Source organism: Pimephales promelas, chromosome 12 (genome assembly GCF_988280905.1).
Source record: "Pimephales promelas chromosome 12, fPimPro1.hap1.1, whole genome shotgun sequence".
Classification (NCBI taxonomy): Eukaryota; Metazoa; Chordata; class Actinopteri; order Cypriniformes; family Leuciscidae; genus Pimephales; species Pimephales promelas.
In genome coordinates this window covers 1,315,064-1,337,670 of record NC_142780.1, presented here as the reverse complement: position 1 = coordinate 1,337,670, position 22,607 = coordinate 1,315,064, and the positions used below count along the sequence as shown (strand labels likewise).

Sequence of the window (22,607 nt, the reverse complement as noted above, 5' to 3'; positions counted from 1 at the left end):
CTTATCCACAGACGGCTTGTTTTGCGTGTGTGTGTGTGTTTATGTGCCTATCGTCTGCTAATCATGACCTAAAACGGATAAATATTACATTTACATTGCATTTTAATTTATGCATTTGGCAGACGCTTTTATCCAAAGTGACTTGCATTGCATTTGAAGGCAGACATTTACATTCTCATCACTTCTTATCGGTTCTTGCTCTCCGTGGGAGTCGAACCGTTGCAAGCACCACTGCTCTACTGTTTGAGTTACAGGAAAGCTTATTAAATTTGCTTTCTAAAACTATGCATTCATGCAGTTTCTGCATATTACAATATTAAATCTAATTTGAAGCTTGTGACATAAACACACATATCAAGCCAGTCATTTTACAGTTTGTGGCATTCATGTAAACACTGTGTTCAGATTTATCAATTGGACTGATAAATAGTGATCAATTAGTCATAATCAATGAAGCTGTTTACACTGCAAAATAATTCTCGTTTTTATTGCGTCTACACACACACACACACACTCTCTGTCTGTGCTCTGAGAAGAGCAGATTGTGGCGAGCACTGGTGAGAATCATGTTGGCAGGTGGTCAAGGACATGTTTGTGTTTTTTGGAAGGCTGTTCTTAAATTAGCAATCATGAATTAATTAGCTACCAATTATCCACAGGCCCAAACAATTGTGATGAATGCCAAAGTGCTGGCTCTGTTTCCAGGACTGACCGTGGCGAGAGTCCGCCCAAACAAACAGAGCAGCAGCGCTCGCGTATCGACTCGTGACTCGCGGCGGAGCGGAGTTACAGTCATACTTCACACTCGACTCGTCTGATTAAACAATTACAATATTTGTAGGATAAAATCGTTAGATCCAGATTTTTTTATTCTTTTTCTAGTTACTAGGTGATGATACGTTAGTTTTTCTTTCTATATAATATAAATATAACTATAATAATATATAATAAATAATATAGATATAATAAATTTATTTATTTATTTATTTAATATAAATAAATATTATATTCAAGATTATTTTCAGACAATCCTGTCAAAAACAAAGTTATGTATAATTTCAAGGTAAACTATTCCTTATCTTAGCCAAGATTCCTTATGCATAAATGTGAGCAGCTTCATTAGGCACGTGCATTCTGGGAGTTGTTGTCTTTCATCCACATGAGTCAAAAATACATTTTCTGGCTTTTCTCAGTCTAGAAAGCTCCAAATTCAAAAATAATGTCACATTTCTTCTACATAAATGACCCAATTTAAATACACATTCGTCTTTCCAGAGGTTGAATGACCCTTTAAGGTCACAGTTCTACATGTGTGTTTCATTCACAGGATTATTGTGGTTTAAAGTGAGTTAATATGTTAGAATATTATGTGTGAAGTCGAGATCACTTTGTCAGATTTATTTTTATTCCCCCCCAGCATCAGTACTTTCAGTGAGAGGACGGCGAGAACAGTTAGAGAGAGAGAGAGGTCTTTTTGCCATCTCATAACTGTCTTGTATTTCTGTTATTGATTGTTTTTGTCTGAAGTATTGACTGCTTTGCAAGGGCAGCCTGAGTGTAATAGGAAAATTACAAGCCTCTTTTGTCCTCTGACTGATACGCACACAGACGCTCTGCCCTTCTGCACATGATGCAGTTTCTGCCCTGTCAGACCGATCCGGGACTTAGAGGCCAGATCTAGATGTATACATGATCAGATCTATAAATGCATTTTTCTGGATTTTTTTGGTTGATATTCTGTCTCTATCCATTAAAACAAAACAATATAAATGTAAAAATAGAGTCATGAATATGTAACGGTATCCACAGTACAGTCAAGTCACGTCTCCTTCAATTATACAGCTGTTTTAACAATATTCGTTTCAAAAGCAGCTTTACAACGATAATAGGAAATTAACCCTCTGGGGTCTAGGGTTTTTTGGGGGTCCTTGAGATGTTTTGACATGCTGTGACATTTGTGCTTTTTTCAGTTGCTTTTAAACATATTAATGGCACAGGTGAAATTACACTCTATTTAGCACAAGCAGGGCTACCATAATATGTGACCAACATGCATGTACATGTTTGTATTTTTGAGAGAATATTGTTTATGTGTGGTTATTGTAACAGAGATTTGGCTTTACATCAGCTCTAGAATAAAGTTATTGTCCAGCTAAAGTTAGTTTTGATCGATTCAGTTCCGTTGTAAAGATCATTAGTTATTAACTCATGGCCGTTAACACGACACCGTTTAAACTGAAAACAGAAAACTCTTAATGTGTTCTGGCCGCTCACTCGCACGACAGCAGCGTTTGGTGGCTTGAGAACGCAAACTTTGAAATAGGTTTCAAGTTTTACAATTTTTTTAAAACTTTATCTTCTCCTTGTAAACTTAAAACATGAATCTGTGAAAACGTTGCATATTACATGTTAAGTCTATATGTGCATTTTAATATGCATGTGTGCAGGCGCATAGTCTTTCAAAAATTGACTTGCAAAATGACTGGCAGCATAATACAGAAGTATTAGTCGTTAACCATGCAGATTATAATCATTTTTATAACGTTTTATCTGTACAGAGGTAAAGGGATGTCTCTACTGTAAATGCCAATCCTTAAACTCTCTAAATGCAAAAAAAGACACATTTAAACACATTTAAATGCAAACACGGTTAATGTAATGCATTATTATAAAACATTTGGCATTATTTCACTTCCATATGTTTTTAATATCTTCAAATGAAATTTAAATAATTCTTCATTTATATATTTAACATATATCTTTATTTGTGATTACAAAATTGTTATCTTTTTTCATTAAATATAGTGTAAAAAAATACAATAATAAATAGTAATAAATAGTACAATAAATAGCATTTTTGTATTAGTATTTTAAAATAGCAATTCTTTACATATATATATATATATATATATATATATATATATATATATATATTTGTTTTTTTCATGGAATTCATTTTCAAATGATTTCCAATTAAGTAATTATATAAAATAAGTAGTTTCTACAATTGTTATGCAGGTGTTTTTACTATCTTTAAATGAAATTGCGTGGGGATTTAAACATCAGTTTTATATTGGCCATTAAAAACTCAGTTTCGGTCGACCATTAATGTAGAGAGCTCCAGTTCAGGCATTTATGAGCTTCAGTTCACTCATTCTGTTGATTTCCAGACCCCAGATGTAACCGAAGCCGGTGTGTGTGTGTGTGTGTGTGTGTGTTTTAGGTGATGGTGTTTGTGCACGCCAGAAACTCTACGGTCCGCACCGCCATGAGTCTGATCGAGATGGCCAAGAACCGAGGAGAGCTGTCGTTCTTCCAGGTGGACCACGGCCCGGACTACGGCCAGTGTGAGAAACAGGTACACAATCATTTTATTTTACTCTTTTTATTTGGATGAAAATGAGACTGAGAAACATTAAAGAAGAGTTTTTCCACAAAAAAGCGGTTAAAGATGTCAATTTACATCCAAAAATTGATTGTTGTTTAAATTAAGGATTGATTAAGAGATTGATCGTTAACCTTAACCTCGTAAGTCCGAAGCGGGAGGCGCTGCTACGTTTTTTTAGCCTGGATGCTGTCTGAGCTTAGCTCCGCCCACAACATTAGAGGATGGGAAGTTGAGTCTGGACTCGATCCATATGCCCGAAGCAGAGCTGTTCGGACCAATCAAATCATCCGGGCGGGCTTTATACGATGATGGACAGATGATTAACAGTGATGTAATCATCACGTCACCAAAGAGCGCTTGGGTTGAGTTCGTTTGCAACAAAGATGGCCGCCGCTGGAGAACTGAGATTCAGCATGGCGTCTGTTATAGGAGATGTAGACAGCGCATTCATTTACAAGAGGAACAGAGAACCGCCAGCAAGACGTTTGATGATCCAGTTCAGTGTTGGAGGCATTTTAATATATGTAGAATATGTATTATATCGCCCCATAACCGCAGCCCGGTGGAGCAGATTCAGACTCACAGTCGGACTAGCATCTGAGTTTAATGACGCCAGGCTAACTTTATCATGTAATTTAACAACTATTTGCTCAACCAACACAAAATATGTGTCGATTTTAAAGCTCAGAAGCTTGGCTTTACTCTGAATACAGGGAATATGACCGTCTCTTTACAAGCGTTTTTACATTTAAAAAAAAAAAAAAAAAAGCATAGTCATAACAGATACACTCACCTAAAGGATTATTAGGAACACCTGTTCAATTTCTCATTAAAGCAATTTTCTAATCAACCAATCACATGGAAGTTGCTTCAATGCATTTAGGAGTGTGTTCCTGGTCAAGACAATCTCCTGAACTCCAAACTGAATGTCAGAATGGGAAAGAAAGGGGATTTAAGCGATTTTGAGCGTGGCATGGTTGTTGGTCTGAGTATTTCACAATCTGCTCAGTTACTGGGATTTTCACACACAAACATTTCTAGGGTTTACAAAGAATGGATTGAAAAGGGAAAAGCATCCAGTATGGGGCAGTCCTGTGGGCCAAAATGCCTTGTTGATGCGAGAGGTCAGAGGAGAATGGGCCGACTGATTCAAGCTGATAGAAGAGCAACTTTGACTGAAATAACCACTCGTTACAACCGAGGTATGCAGACAACACACACAACCTTGAGGCGGATGGGCTACAACAGCAGAAGACCCCACCGGGTACCACTCATCTCCACTACAAATAGGAGAAAGAGGCCACAATTTGCAAGAGCTCACCAAAACTGGACAGTTGAAGACTGTAAAAATGTTGCCTGGTCTGATGAGTCTCGATTTCAGATGGTAGAGTCAGAATTTGGCGTAAACAGAATGAACATGGATCCATCATGCCTTGTTCCCACTGTGCAGGCTGGTGGTGGTGGTGTAATGGTGTGGGGATGTTTTCTTGGCACACTTTAGGCCCCTTAGTGCCAATTGGGCATCGTTTAAATGCCACGGCCTACCTGAGCATTGTTTCTGACCATGTCCATCCCTTTATGGCCACCATGTCCCCATCCTCTGATGGCTACTTCCAGCAGGATAATGCACCATGAATCATTTCAAATTGGTTTCTTGAACATGTCAATGAGTTGACTGTACCAAAATGGCCGCCACAGTCACCAGATCTCAACCCAATAGAGCATCTTTGGGATGTGGTGGAACGGGAGCTTCGTGCCCTGGATGTGCATCCCACAAATCTCCATCAACTGCAAGATGCTATCCTATCAATATGGGCCAACATTTCTAAGGAAATGCTTTCAGCACCTTGTTGAATCAATGCCACGGAGAATTAAGGCAGTTCTGAAGGCGAAAGGGGGTCAGTATGGTGTTCCTAATAATCCTTTGATGAGTGTATACCTGTATCATGTATCATTGAAAGCTGTCAACTATCAGAAAACAAGCATATTTGTTGATTTGATTTTATTTTATTTGACCACTTAAATATAAAAATATGAAAAACAGTAAGAAACTGTTTTATACATTAAAATCAGATACAAAAGTAGTCAGGGATGACACAATAAAGCCCGAAGACTTATTTCCATTGTGGTCCCTTATAAAGGCAGCGGAAGAAGTCAAGTGGCAACACATCACACATCAATCATTCACATACATTAACCAAATTCATACATATTATACAAAAAATAAATAAATAAACTTTGGTATTATAAAAACTACATTTGGCCCCTAAACCATAATTTCAGACCTTGTTTAAAATGACCTATACTTCTTACTGTCTTCAGTGCACCAGGTAACCGATTCCAAAGGGTAGTTCCAACATAAAGAAAAGACTGTTTGCCCAGATTTGTATTAAATCTGGGGGGTACAAAATCAGTTGAGCTACCCCTAGTGGAGTACCTGTGAACTTCGTCTAGTCTATTAAAATAATTTCTAAAATATTTAGGAACATCTCCATAAACAAATTTTTGTACCATGCCCAGCTGCATCTGAGACACCCGATCCTCAACTTTCAACCATCCCACCCTTTCAAAGTGGGAAGGTTCCAGATGAGTTCTAATGAGGAGGTCTAAAATTAGCCTTATTAATTTATTTTGAGACGTCTGAAGCCTATGTTTCAGGTTTACTGTGAGACCATTGTACCATGCACCACAAGCATAATCAAAAAATGGCTGAATTAAAGCTCCTGCCAAAACTAGCTTTGTTTTTTCATCCAATAACTTTGATATTCTGGCTAAAAAATGAACTCTCTGATTAACTTTGGTGATTACCTTTTGGGCCTGACCTACTCCAGATAAATTACAATCTAGCATACATCCAAGATAACTGATTGATTCCTTGGCAGTAATTACAATATCTCCAGCCAGGACCTTAAAACATGAGGCTTTTTTTAATTTGATCTTTGTTCCAAACAATATGGATTCAGTTTTACCTAAATGTTTCAAAACTCATACAACATCACGATATCAAAGCATGGCTTCACATTGCACTTTCCAAGCCCTTTTTCAGCATTATAGTTCAGTCTTTTATAGGGTCTTTTACACACACTAAATCTAGTCTTTCTGGACAGTCTGCACTTCAGCCCTGAGGTGAACCAGAAACATCTCTTTTCCTCCGTGTTTTATACCCACGATAGAGAACCTGCGTCACACTTCTGCTTAGGACAAAGAAATTCAGAGCGGTTCTCTTCAGCCGCTGTTATTTATGAGGCGTTATTCAGCGGCTCTGCAGGCGAGAACAGTGAGAGAGATTGAGGTCAGTCACCTGTGCGTTTCTGGGAGAATGGTAAACGCGTCCCTGTGAGGGCCGGACGGGTGCGGACGCTTTGAAATGAAACCCGAAGGCGATGCAGGTCTAAACTTTTGGAAGCTGCCCTATTAGCTGGAGTGGGTGTGCAATTAAACCCCCGCAGATCTGACATTCACACGCGCTCCAGTGTGTGTGGTCCAGACGCTGCGTGTGTTTCGAGGATTTGCGCGCTACACTTTAATACTTTGAAATGTTTTTAAAGAAGCCAGCCGCTCCACTTGTGATGTCGGTCCAGGTTTTCGCATCATCTTGAATTGAACGTCTCAGGATTGCTCACCCTTCTGTGACCCGAAGGACCTTGGAGTAAATTCAATATTGATTTTTGTTTCTTCACATTTTTATTTGGATGAAACATTGAATATGAGTTTTTCTAGACAAAAAATATATAATCGTGGTTAGGGATGTCAATTTACATATACTGTATTCCCCAAATCGTTTGTTGTTTATTTTAACAATCGATTAATCGTTAACCTTTAACTTCTTAAATCCGATGCTAAGTTATCATGTTACTTAACCACTTGCTGAACCAACACAAAATATGAGTTGATTTTAAAGATTTGTGATTTTAACCATGTGCTTATACATTTTCTAAATAAAAAAAGTGGTTTGGAAAATGTGATCTGTAAAAGATACAGATATACTTGTGTCATGTATTAATGAAAGGTCTCAACTATCAGAAAACAAGCATATATTTTATGTTTCAGTTAGAAATCTTAAAACTTATACAAAATCAGAAACCATGAAACTTATACAATTTAACAACTATTTATATCAGGATTTGATTTATATGGAAGCTTGTTTCCGCCACTGAATAAAAAAAATAAAATAAAAAAAATAATTGCGACTGTTTATCTCACAATTGCGAGATATGAAGTCAGAATTGTGAGATATAAAGTCAGAATTGTGAGATATAAAGTCAGAATTGCGAGATATAAAGTCTGAATTGTGAGATATAAAGTCTGAATTGCGAGATGTGAAGTCAGAATTGTGTGATATAAAGGTATATTGTGAAATACAATTTTGACTTTACAACATGCAATTGCTACTATATCTCGCAATTCTGACTTTATATCTCGTAATTCTGACTTTATATCTCGCAATTCTGACTTTATATCTCGTAATTCTGACTTTATATCTCACAATTCTGACTTTATATCTCGCAATTCTGACTTTATATCTCGCAATTCTGACTTTATATCTCGTAATTCTGACTTTATATCTCACAATTCTGACTTTATATCTCGCAATTCTGACTTTATATCTCGTAATTCTGACTTTATATCTCACAATTCTGACTTTATATCTCACAATTCTGAGTTTATATCTCGCAATTCTGACTTTATATCTCACAATTCTGACTATCTCGTAATTCTGACTTTATATCTCGCAATTCTGATTTTATATCTCGCAATTTTGACTTTATATTTCGCAATTTTGACTTTATATCTCGCAATTTTGACTTTATATCTCACAATTCTGACTTTATATCACACAATTCTGACTTTATATCTCACAATTCTGACTTTATATCTCACAATTCTGACTTTATATCACACAATTCTGACTTTATATCACACAATTCTGACTTTATTTCTTACAATTCTGACTTTATATCTCACAATTTTGACTTTATATCTCACAATTTTGACTTTATATCTCACAATTCTGACTTTATATCACACAATTCTGACTTTATATCTCACAATTTTGACTTTATATCTCGCAATTCTGACTTTATATCACACAATTCTGACTTTATATCTCACAATTCTGACTTTATATCTCACAATTTTGACTTTATATCTCACAATTCTGACTTTATATCACACAATTCTGACTTTATATCTCACAATTTTGACTTTATATCTCGCAATTCTGACTTTATATCACACAATTCTGACTTTATTTCTCACAATTCTGACTTTATATCTCACAATTTTGACTTTATATCTCACAATTCTGACTTTATATCTCACAATTTTGACTTTATATCTCGCATTTCTGACTTTATATCACACAATTCTGACTTTATATCTCATAATTCTGACTTTATATCTCGCAATTCTGACTTTATATTTCGCAATTTTGACTTTATATCTTAAAATTCTGACTTTATATCTCACAATTCTGACTTTATATCTCACAATTCTGACTTTATATCTCACAATTCTGACTTTATATCTCACAATTCTGACTTTATATCTCACAATTCTGACTTTATATCACACAATTCTGACTTTATATCTCACAATTCTGACTTTATATCTCACAATTCTGACTTTATATCTCACAATTCTGACTTTATATCTCACAATTCTGACTTTATATCTCGCAATTCTGAGAAATAAAGTCAGAATTGCGAGATGTAAACTCTCAATTGTGAGAAAAATAGTCTGAATTGTGAGACAAAAATGTTTTATTTTTCATTCTGTAGCAGAAACAAGCTTCCATAGATTTAAATGTACTGACCTGCTTTTTATTTATTCATCTAAAATGACACATTCGGTGAGATTCTGCATTATTCAGTAAATGTATACGTTTTTATGATTATTTTTCTCGATCCCGTCCTGGTTTTCCGCATCGCTGGAATCATGGAGCCCGATTGGAAGATGGCCGTGCTTCAGATAATGTTCAGTGAAGTGTTATTGGTGCAAAGCATAGACTCAAAGATCAATCTCGAGATGTAATAATCAATATTAGGTAGTTATAATGAAGATTATTGTGTGAATTGTGCTGTATGAGGAGTGGTGACGTTCACACAGGCCCAGTGGTGTTCATGCGTACACACAGGTGTGTGTGTGTGTGTTCAGGTCTGCTGAGAGACTTTTGACTGACAGATGATCAATACACAGCTTCTCCGAAACACACACACTGCACTGTATTCTTATTTAAATAAACACTGCAGTGTGTCATAATGATTGACCAAATCTGTAAAATCAAAATGTTCTGAAAAATCAGAATGGACTGTGTAGGTGTGTGTGTGTGTGTGTGTGTGTAGAAACAGATAGATACAGTGATGTTCCAGAGCACAGAAAGACCCTTTACCTCACTTTAATCCTCACTCACTCTTATCAGAAATATCACATTGGGGCCGTTTGCTCCGGGAGAGCCCGAATCTACAGCAGATCACCGAATCCTCAAGGAAACACCACTTTAATGGCACTCGGAGGTAAACTTGTTTGGATACGAGATATTGGCTCTGAGCTCTTCCTGGCGATCGATATATCTCTACGATTCCTTATCCGAGTGCTGTTAATGTGCTTTAACACAGCGCGTACCGAAACACACGGCACTTTCTGAAACCTCAAACTCTGCTCTATCACCAGATTCACTGTTTGTGGTGTAAGGTTAATAACAGTGCAGCATAATGGGTTAACTTGTCATGGGTTATATAACATTAGGAGAAACACCTGCACAAACGGCCATTTATAATGCAAATCCTGTTCCTGCGTGAGCTGTGGCTCTGAGGAGATCGCTGTGGCCTCGTGTGTTTAATATCTGGCTCATTCACATGAGGTGCAGATTAAAGCCAGTGTCTATATATATATATATATATATATATATATATATATATATATTAGGGCTGGGTATTGACACAAATTTCACAATTCGATTCGAATTCGATTCACAAGCTTGCAACTCGATTCGATTTCGATTCAATATTGATTATTTTTGATATCAGCTACAATAAATGGCAAATTTTCACAAGGAAATCAAATCTCTGAACTAATGCTGTAAACTATGGGAGTCTAGTTGAAGCCTATAGACCTCATTAGCCTAATATGAAGGTAATAATGAACTGTTTTGTAGCTATACAAACACTTAAATTACACTTTTATTTATTTTTATAATAAGAATATTATATGAAATATAAACATTTAAATGGTGGCTGTCATAAAAACTTGCCAGATTTATTCAAATATGCATAAAATATTGAAGAACATTAAGATTAGAATGCATATTTAGCAAAATGCTCCTCTCTAGAGTTATTTTTTCTAGCTGACTAACGAGTTTATGTGGGTTTTCTGAGGTAAGACGATGCATGACATTGATTACAAGCTGTTTAACTGACGTCTTTCCACGGTTGAAACGCTGATTGAGCGAATCAATGTGACATGATCCGGATTTGGATAAGTTGTACTCTATCTTTAACACACTTTCAGATGCTCATTCATGTTTATTTGGCGCTGTGACTGGTATTATTAAGATCAGCGCTGCTGCTTCTCCAGAGCGATCTCACGCCACAGCGACAAAACACTATTGATGTTTTTGAATTTCTAAAGAAAATGGACGTAATTTGAAAATTGAGACTTTGTTTCATATCAATAGTAACAAAGGAGAAAGATTATTGCGATTTTTTGGATGCGCGCAGCCGCGATACAATGTCCCATTCATTCAAATGAAACAGGATGACTAATCGATTCTTGAGATTTAAGAATCGATATCGGTTCGTAAAAATGAAAATCGATTAATATCGAGAAATCGATATTTATTACCCAGCCCTATTAAATATACATATATATATGAAGAGTTCAGATGCAAAAGCCTCTAAATGCCATTTGAAATTTTCTTCTTTAATGATGATTTTTATCAAGCTTGTATAATTAAGTTCAGTAATTTCACTTAAATGGCAATGATAATTACCTATTAATTGTTATTTAAGTGAAATTACTGAACTTAAATATACAAGTTTGATAAAAATCATCATTAAAGAAGAAAATTTCAAATGGCATTTAGAGGCTTTTGCATCTGAACTCTTCATATATATATATATGTGCATATATGTGAGTTACAGTGTAAATGCAGTCTCGAGAGAGCAGTGCATAAACCTCTTAGTGTGTGTGTATGTCCCACCACTCATCTATAACACACACACACACACACACACACACACACGCAAGGTCTCTCGCTCGCTCCCTCTCTCTGCCGCTACATGTGCTCTCGCTCGCTCTAGAATCGGGACATTTGAACCAATCAGGAGCCGCTATCAGCCCGCGGGAGACCCCCGAACACCGGTGTGTGTGACACTGTGTGTGGCGAGTGGTGGGCCGGACGGTCTCTGACACGGCCTCTACACACACACACACACACACACCTCAGTACTCACCTTCTGATGACGCAGCGTGTTTGCTTGTGACAATCAGCCCTCATTAATATTAATGATCTGTTAATCTCTCATATGAATATGGAGGGAAGCGGATCACCTGTAAGGTCAGGTATATGAAGTGGATTGTTTATAATTCTGATAAAGTCAGAGGTGAGCGTACTCTATAATGCTCATTAAAGCGCTTTAATGTGTGTGTGTGTGTTTGAAGAGGCTGTCAATCAGGCTCACGTATCTTAATGCATTCTCGAAGATAAGAGCCTCTATAAGCGCTTTCCCCCCCGTGACTGAGGAGCAGAACTCTCCGTGTGTGTGTGTGTGTGTGTGTGTGTGTGTGTGTGTGTGACATTAACAAGTGTGTTTATGATTTGTTAATGCTAGTTAATTGACTGCACAGATTACAAACAAAAGCCATGTGTAGAAGAATACTCTGAATAAATGATCTGTGATCTTGTTTGCTTGTCTCTCCAAAATTTGATGATTTTGTTTAAAACGAGTTAAATTAATATTGTTCGTGTTTGATGCTCGATTAGCCACATTAGAATTGAAAAGAAAAAAAAATGCCAAACATTCTGTACAGTGAGATTATAGAAGTACTGTTCAAAAGTTTGGGTTCGGTAAAATTATTATTTTATTTTTATTTCAATGAAATGAATTACTATATTTTAGTTCGATAATGATTTTTTTAATTTAATGTTTTGCATGTTAGGGGATTTTATGGTACTAAATGTTATTAATGCTGTATTTATAATCCATTTATTCACATTTTGAGTATAGACCTGAAAATGAAATTTCCACCTTAACCTGTGCTAAATCTTGAACGCTTTAAAGCACAAATTGGAGTTTGATATTTTCTCTAAGACACACTCGGCAGATTATTGCTGAAGTGAAAAGGTTATTTAAAAATGTAACTCTTGTACAGAATTGTACATTTATTATGAGAAAAGTGCAAAAACACTATTTTCAATTTTATGTGATATATATATTAAAAAACACATTTTAAGCTAAAAAATCAAAGCCTCTCAGTAGATGAGTGTTCAGTGAGTGTGTGTGTGTGTATGTGGCTGCAGTACCGAACACTTCCACTAGAGGAAACACTCATTCGTTTCCAGTGCGCTCATATTTGACGAGAGGAGCAAGTGTAACTATTGGTTAAAGGACCATTTAACCTGTTTGAATCATGTCCATAATTAGTTTTTGTGTTCACATGGAAAGTGTCAAAACCTTTACCAAGTTTCGTCCCATTCCGATGAAGAACGTATTCTAAATATATATTTTTTTTTTATGAATAAAAAACATATAATAAAAAATAAAAAATATATAACATATTATAATTTAAATATATAATTTATATAAAAAATATATAATCTAAATATATAATTTTTTAATGATTTATATATATATATCATTAAAAAATTACAGAAAAAGCACCAATGTTTTTAATGTCCAGTAAAGTAATTAGTAATTTTTATTAACATTTTAAAATGACTAATTTTAAAACATTTTAATATATTTTAGTATTTTATTTTTACCTTTGATGGCAAAGCTGGTCTCATTATGCGGATTAGCAATGCATCATTGGAAACCACGTTTTTCAGGATTCTTTGAGAAATGCAATGTTCAAAAATAGTTTTCAATGGAATTTTCATGTATCAATGCAAAAGCCTCTACTTTTGCTCAGTTTAATGCATCCTTGATAAATAAAAATATTAATTTCTTTATAATAATAATAATAATAATAATAATTAGGGATGCACGATATATCGGCACCATATCGGTGTCAGTCGATATATGTTCATTTTCAATGTTATCGTTATCGGCCTGATTCGAAAATGTAGCCGATATATTAAAGCCGATAAATTGTGTATTATGATGATGCTTTTGCATGGCTTGAAATTACTGGAATCACTTCAAAAAAAAAAAGGAAAATATGGTTCAGTGCAAGTCTCTCATACAAGCTACATAACTCGATAATGAGAACAATTTTAATTGTATGCTTGAGACATGGAGAGTTTTGTTTTTGTAATCAGTTTCTCAAAAAATTATATACATTTTTTTATTTATCGGCCAATATATCGGTTTTCAAGTATAAAGAATTATCGGTTATCGGTATCGGCCAATAAATGTTCATATCGGTGCATCCCTGATAATATTACAAATGTGCTGACCCCAGTCTTTTGATTGCAGTGCATCAGATTAATTGTATTGAGGATAAGATTTTCAAATGTGTACATGTGCATGCTATGAGCATTACTCTCAGGCACAGGTAGTCCAGCTCTCAGGGTGATCTGCTGGAAGGACTCAACCTATTAATAGAAATGACGAATAGAGATCCTTTCGCACGCCCTCTGACTATTCATATCCCATACACCCGCCTTAAGCGCTGCGCAGCCCATCAGTAATGCAGTGCTTCAGTGTTCAGGCAGACACAGCCCGGGGTTATGCTTTCTCCACTATTATGTTTATGTAGGCGGCACATGCTATCCCAACAATACCAGTTCCGTCATGATGAGTGATGTGCTTTACTGCCGATATGCTCCTGTGCCCTCAAAACGCTGTGTTTTTTATTGCTGTCAACTAATGGGATTTTTTGTTTCTTACATGTTCATCTTTCTTTAGTGTCTAATGTTGCTGTTTATGCAAACTCACACAGTTCTCCTCTATATCAGTGTCAGTGTTCCTGAACTCCTGAAACGCCTCCATTGTAGTCTCAATATGCCTCATTATAATAATTTATGCGCAGAATAAAGGGGCGGGGCCTGGTTGAGTTAGTTAGTAGAGTGTTAAACTGGTGGCTATGGAAAGGGGCGGAACATTTCCCAAACACACTCGAAGCGCTCGACCAATTAGAACACACTGATACAGCCGACCAATCAGAGCACGGTGTGCTTTCAGGAGGAGGGGCTTCATAGAGGCAGGAAGTAAACAGAGCGTTACTGACAGACTGGGAAGAGAGGAGCCGCAACAATGGAGAATATGAGGAGAATAATCAACATTCAAGCAGGAGAACCTGTTCCAGTCGAGCCTGAAGACAACATCACGACTTAGGAAAGGGCAGAACACGCTCTCTTTAAACGCAATCATGCATTGAAAGCAAAATAAGAAGATTTCTGCGGTTATTCCAACCATACACTAAATGCATTTAAGTAAAAGAAGAGAAAGAAAAGGAAAGTGTTTTTCTGGTGTCCTCCTGGCGGATCTGTCTTGCGTTAAAATCATGGTTTGGGTGAGACCCTCTGATGACCCCTGTCCCGCTCCGCCATGCCTCTCTCTCTCCGCTCACACACACTCACACACACACACACACACGCGCGGCAGGACTCCTCTCCTCAGCGGTGGATGAAAGGAGACACCTAGTGCTCAGAGCAGAGAAGAGTGTGTGTGTGTGTCTGGAGGATCACGGATCGTGAGGGATGTGTGTGTGAAGGAATCATCGAGTGTGACATCAGGTCGTCTCTCTCAGACACCCCTCGGCCTCCTGGGACATTCTCCTCATTCATTTCTATTGTTTGTGCTTTCAACTATTTTTAACTTCTCTCTCCTGTGGGGATGTGTCTGTTCAGTGCTGGACAATTAAGACAACCAAACGCTCAGTCATTCTCTGTGAAAGCTTGCGATTTTAATACATCTGACCACATTTAATAGATATATTTATTAAATAAAAATATGTTAGATATCAAATATGTTTTGCATCATCCAACTCCCCCTTTCCTTTACTTTCCTTTACTTCCTTTCCCCTCCTCTCCTCTACTTTCATCTCCTTTACTTTACTTTACATCCATCTCCTTTCCTCTACTTCCCTTTCTTTTATAAATTTTATTTTTGCTGTTAAATTACTTTCTTTTCTCCATTTCCTTTTTTAATCCCCCCTCCACATTCCATTTCCTTTTTTTTTTTACTTTCCCTTTCATTCTTTTTTTTTTGTTTCCCCATTTTTTTCTTTCCTTCTCATATCCCCATTATTTTTCCCATTTCATTTATTTTTCACCTTTCCTTTCTTTTCACTATTCTTCTCCCAATTTCCTTTTCCTTTACATTTCCCCATTTCTTTTCCTTTTTCCTTTTCATTTCTGTTTTTTTTTTAAGTTCCATTTCTCTTTGTTTTCTTGTTCCTGTTAAATGCTGCTATTTCCCACCTTTCCTTTCCTTTCCTTTAAGTCCTTTCCTTTCTTTCATTTCCTTGCCTTTCCTTCCCTTTCCTTTCCTCTCCTTTACTTTACTTCCCTTTCCTCTCCCTTTCCTCTACTTTCCTTTACAAATTTTATTTTGCTGTTAAATTACTTTCTTTTCTCCATTTCCTTTTTTAATCCCCGCCTCCACATTCCATTTCCTTTCTTTTTCACTTTCCCTTTCATTCTTTCTTTTTTGTTTCCCCATTTTTTTCTTTACTTTTCCTTTTCCTTCTCATATCCCCATTATTTTGCCCATTTCATTTATTTTTCACCTTTCCTTTCTTTTCATTATTCTTCTCCCAATTTCTTTTTCCTTTTCATTTCTGTTTTTTTTTCAGTTCCCTTTCTTTGTTTTTTTTGTTCTTGTTAAATGTCGTTATTTTCCCAATTTCCTTTACTTTCTCTTTTTTTCGTTTCATTTTTATTTCCAATTTCCCCCTAAGCTTTCCTTTCCCCTCCTCTACTTTTCTCCTCTCCTCTACTTTACATTCCTTTCCTTTTCTTTCCTCTGCTTTACTTTACTTTCCTCTCCTTTCCTCTACTTTACTTTACTTTCATTTCCTTTTCTCTCCTCTACTTTCCTTTACTTTACTTTAATTTCCTTCTCTCCTTTTCCTGTTAAATTCCTTTCTTTTCCATATTTACTTTCTGTTCCTTTTGCTTTCTTTGTCCTCTTTCCATTTTATTTCCCATTTCCCATTTTCTTTTATTTTTATTTCCCATTTTATTTTTACTTCCCATTTCCCCTTTTCTTTTATTTTTATTTCCCATTTCCCCTTTTCTTTTCCTGTTACGCCTTTTAATTTTCTTGTTCATTTTAAACATATTTTCCTCCATTTTTCATTTCTCCCAATTTCCTTTACTTCCTGTTCACTTTCCTTTTCCAGTTTCATTTCCCCATTCTTTCCCCCCATACCTTCCTGCTTCCTTTTCTCTTTGCTTTTCCCTTTCCCCCGTAACAAAACTGATAGCATGTTGTTGTTTTGTGTTTTCTTAGCATTTTATAATACAGAGAACTGGCATACGTTTTGGAAAATGCTCCAAATAAACCACTTCTGGAATGAACATTGCCAAAGCTAAGAAAATGGCCATGTGTCAACGGGAATGAAAGAGATTTGAGTGTGATTTGAAATGCTCTGTTAATGTCCCTGTCAGACGTATTCAGACGTCGTCTCCGCATGAGCCTGCTTGTGTTGCACACACAGATTTATTTTTACCGATCCGGAGCGTGATTTGAGAATCAGAGGTCATTGTGTTTGTGATGTCCACAGGCCGCTCGCTCAGATCTGGTCACGTCTCAGTATCTGTATCACCCAGAGGTGTGTGTGTGTGTGTGTCGGTGTGGTATGGCTACTGTCTGCTTGTGTTAGGGCCGAGTAATGGCTAATCAGCGCTGTCTGCCACGGCCGGTGGAAAGCACCCGGGCTTCTGCTTAATAATCTCTCTTCAGCTGGCCTTAATCAGCCTTGATCAGAGAGCCGATGCACTGCCATCTTGAATCCAACCTCTGAACGTGAGCGCCTGGCCCGGCCTCACTTTAACTTACGCTCAGAAAGCACAGCTTTAATACTCTGTGACACCTCAAAGCAAACCTTAGCGTTTCAATTAGAGTCTGGCGGCGCCCTGGAGAACGTGTGCCACTCCTCTCCATCCCCAACACACTCCTGCATGCGTTTCACGGGGTATTTCTCTTGTTTACCTTCTGATTTGTTGTGATTACTGATTTCTCTGGATGATTCATTTTCAGCTGCTTGCGAATATAGAAAATAGGTTATATGTTTAGAGTAACTAAAACAGGGCTGCTTTACATTTTGACCTTATTACCGCATTACAAGTGAACAAACCATATATGTGTGAAATCCAGACTTATGTTCTCTTCTGGCGTCAGGGAGAAATCGAACAGCTTCAAGGTTAAGCTTCATCCCGCTCGTTTATCTTCAGACCTTTGGTGGTTTGATTTTGTTAATGTTTTACAAGGTACAATGGATGATCATTTATAATAGTTTACATTTCATGCTATTGCTTCACAAAAGATTACGTTTGAAGAGTGTTCAGTGGTTTTTGCCCTTATTATAAAAGTAAATGGGATCTAAAGCTTTCAATCTCCAAAAAAAAAAAAAAAAAAGATTGTAAAGACCGGATTGGTGTGTTCTACTTTATATGATAAAAATGTGACCTTGTAATTCCCTTTCAAATCAAAGCAAGCATCAATCAAATCACTAACGATCAAATTCATCACGCATCTGAATCGGTAAACCCGCTTAAATAATGTCCAGGACGTTTTGAATCTAGAAATGTGATGGAAAAAGTAAAATGGTAACACTTTAAATAAGGTTCATTAGTTAACATTAGTAACTAACGATGAGCAATGCATTAGTTACAGTGTTTATTAATCTTTGTTAATGTTAGTTAATACAAATACAGCTGTTCATTGTGTGTTCATGTTAGTTCACAGTCCATTAACTAATGTTAACTAATACAACCTTTGATTTTAATAACGTATTAGTAAATGTTGGAATTAATATTAACTAAGATTAAAAAAGGCTGAAGAAGTATTGTTCACATATTGTACATGTTAACTAATGTAGTTAACTAATGAACCTTATTGTAAAGTGTTACCAATAAAATGATAGGTCTACTTTTAAATATGAAACACTTAATGAGTGAGCCATGGGATAATTTATTCAACCCATTTGTTCAAAGCAGCTGATTCATTAAATAACGAAACATGTTGCTGAAATAGCAAAAACGTGTGTCTAAAACGTTCTAAAATGTATGCCACATGAGGCGAGACACTGCAGGTGAATAGGATAAATATTTGAACTTACAGATGTCACCATGAAACTTTCCCAGTTGATTACTCGCATAAATAGGAGAAAAAAAATGTATTGCAAGTTTTCTGTAATTTTATGTTTAAATATGCTAATCAGGCCATATCTAATTAAATATGTGCTAATTTGCATATATTTTGAAGTGACGAATATGACCATTAAAAAAAAAAAAAAGGTTCAAAATTATGTTTGCATTTTGTTGATATATTCAATGAAAAGTCATTATGAAGATCTCCTTTTGTTACCCTGTAAAGCAGAAAATACTGCCAATAGCCTTAAAAAAATAGATTTCCGCCCTATGTTTAGGCATAAAATGTCATATAAATCAGGCCAAGAATGATACATCAACAAATCCCTCTGAACAAACCTTCCCAATATAGTTAGGAACACGGCTGTAAAGTGTGTGTAGGTGCTACAGAAGTGGAAAATCGCCACTAGGAGTGTGAGAAAAAACTCATTTGGAGAAAACGGCCTTTAAAGATTTTTATGGGATTGCGCATTTCGAGTTAAATGGCCCATTTTACTTTCATGATTGGTTGCTGATAAACAGGAAATGACCATATTTGGGTCCGACAGCACTGAAGTGGAGAGAGAGAGAGCTTTCTAACGGCGTGTGTGATGACAGAGTGACAGGGCAACAGGATGATTACCAATGCCAACTTTTGAGGAATTTAGGCGAAATCTACACACGCAAACAGACAAAGTGTAGTAAAATAAAGACCTAAATGTGTATTTTGGACTTTTTTTCAGCACAAGTCTGAAAGACGACGTGTTATTGAATACAAATAGCCCAAAATCTCAAAATTCACCAGTGAAAAAAAAACTGCCGTGTCTCGCCTTAATATTAACTTAATATCGTGATATTGCTCGATTTTTATCCATATAAAAAATTTGATCTCATACAAGTACGTTTTTGCAATCTTAACTAGAATTTTGTGGTAATTTATGGGCATTTTAGACAATCCTGCGTTGGTTTTGAACCCGGCACCACAGTCAGAAAAGAAACCACTTTATGAATAAGTCATTGATTGCATTTTAAGCAGTAAGTTTTAAATCAAATCACATTAATGATGTAAACAAATAAATCTGACCAATTTAGGGATATCCTCACAGTTGTGGTCTTGAGATAAAAATCCCGAATCCTTAAAGTCTGAGACGGAGAACAAACGCAGTCGAGACCGAGACCGATCTACACTATCTAAACAGAGACTACATCAAACATGATGACACAAACGTCATGCTACAACCAGTGAGGTTTGACATTTGAGGTCAACTTATGACAGAAATACATTTTCCGCTAAACTAATACTGTAAAATCTACATTATGCAACTATTATGATGTCAAACAACATCTGTGATGTAAACACAGCCTTGCGTAGGAACATTATTGTATTTTACATCAGTGATTTAGGCACATACTGTACATTTGGTGGTATGATGTGAACACATGGCTGTTGACCCAGTTAACGTTCAACCTCTGAAATTCCTTATGTGTCCAACAAGAAAATAAACATCTAAGAGTCATAAATCTCTCCAGATCTTGAAGCTTTTGCCGTCTGAAAAGCCGTTGATCCTCAGCCATCTCCAAATAAGCGCTCTTCTCACCTTAGCAATAATGCTAGGTATCGACACAGATGTCACAAATCGATTTGACTCTCGATTCTGCTGTGATTTCAATATCGATTAGTTTGATTATATATCAGGTGCAGTGCATGTCAATTTATCTTACAGACACTAATGCTGTAAACTCTACAGTAAACCCTGTCCGTTCTATAATATTAAAGCTTAAAATTAGTACAAAATCCATTTTGTTATATAATAATCAACACTCAAACATTATACAAATGTTTAAATTAGACATTATTATACAACTTTTTACTGATATATATATATATGAAGAGTTCAGATGCAAAAGCCTCTAAATGTCATTTGAAATTTTCTTCTTTAATGATGATTTTTATCAAACTTGTATATTTAAGTTCAGTAATTTCACTTAAATAACAATTAATAGGTAATTATCATTGCCATTTAAATGAAATCACTGAACTTAAATATACAAGCTTGATAAAAATCATCATTAAAGAAGAAAATTTCAAATGGCACTTAGAGGCTTTTGCATCTGAACTCTTCATATAAATATATATATATATTGTAGTTAATAAAAGCCAGATTTATTCAAACACACAATAAATCCCTAACAGGTTAAGTAATATTTTAATAAATGTATATTACAGTCTTTATATTTATCAAAAATGCTCTTCTCTAAAGTGATCTCTTCTAGTTCCTTGACACTGTTGTATTATTAACGTTTTCCTGAATAACACATGAGATGTTTCACTAAGTTGTACGGTATCTTTTTATGTCCATTGATGTTTATTTGATGCTCTAACTAACTAATAGTAAAGAGGACGAGATGATCGGTTCACGCCACAGATCTGAAGAGTGCCAAAACAGCATTTATTCTTTGTATTTTCATGATACAATTGACAGAATTTAAAAGCTGAGACAAAGCGTTGGGATTATGTAAAATAATGGTTAGTGAAGTTTTGCTCATGCATCAACTGAAAACAGCATGGACTAAACCATTCATTCTTGGGATTTAAGAATCGATATTGGTGCATCAAACTGAACAGTGATTAAAAACTATATTTATTGAAATAAATAGTCAACCCAGCCATACTTAGCAACCACAATCAATGCCCTAGCAACCATCCTGAACACCCTACCAACCAGATAGCAATCTCCAAATAATCATTATCTCACCGTCTGCTTCTGATGCCTTAGCAATCATTTAAACGCCCTAGCATTGTGGGTCTTACAGAAATGGCCTGATGGGGATGTTGTGAGATTAAACACGGCCTGATGTGACAATGATACAAAATGACATCATCGCTTCTTAAAATCTCACTTCAGAATGTATGATTTAGCACTTTAGACTTCGTATAGGACCTGTATTTGACTGTAGAAAAAGGTGTTCCTCCTGAACACATTAAAACAGAGAGCCGATCTCTCATTATAGCGCTGATCGAATCTACAGGTCCTCAGAGACCGGCGCAGTGGACAACCAAATTGACCTAGAGAAGAACAGAAATAGTAAAAGCTATTTTGATTAAAAGCAATGAGATCTTTATCTCTATACGACTGGAATATTTACACCCGTCATTATGTGATAAATGGAAGGAACGTCTTTATTAAGGATTTTTACATTCAATCACCATATTGATCACCAAACACTCATTAACAACGAGTAAGTGGCCTCTAAACTGTAATTGGCCGCCACAGGTGCCACTCCAGAATTCTGAACCCTGATTGGCCATTCGTTTCTGGAGGCCGTTCTGAGGAAAATGTAAAGTTATGTGAGGTTTTATTGATGTCTTTCCGAGGTCACTTTTAAAACACTTTTGCTGATAATTTCCTCACCCCCGTGTCAACCAAGATGTCCACGTCTTTCTTTCTTCAGTCGAAAAGAAATTAAGGTTTTTGACGAAAACATTCCAGGATTTTCTCCGTATAATGGACTTCAATGGGGTCCAAACGGTTCAAGGTCCAAATGAGAGTTTCAGTGCAAACCCTTCAAACCCTTAGAAGACTATGCAGGAGTGATCCAGCTCTCAGATTTAATCAAAAATATCTTAACGAGGGAGAGTCATTACTGACAGACTTTACATGTTTGAAACCAAAAATGGCCATTTCACAACTCTTAAAACCATCTTAAAAATCATCCCTTTTTTACCTTGGCTTTCAATTCACTGTGAGCTTCTGTCCT

General features: G+C 36.1%; 1 protein-coding gene across 1 annotated transcript in view; it reads left to right on the top strand.

Annotated features, from left to right (window-relative positions):
- Nucleotides 1-22,607, top strand: part of ascc3 (activating signal cointegrator 1 complex subunit 3) — a 234,103-nt gene that overhangs the window by 117,369 nt on the left and 94,127 nt on the right. Inside the window, exon 14 of the mRNA XM_039651238.2 lies at nucleotides 3,224-3,358. Coding sequence (XP_039507172.2) covers nucleotides 3,224-3,358 — 135 coding nt within the window. The remainder of the gene's footprint in view (nucleotides 1-3,223; nucleotides 3,359-22,607) is intronic.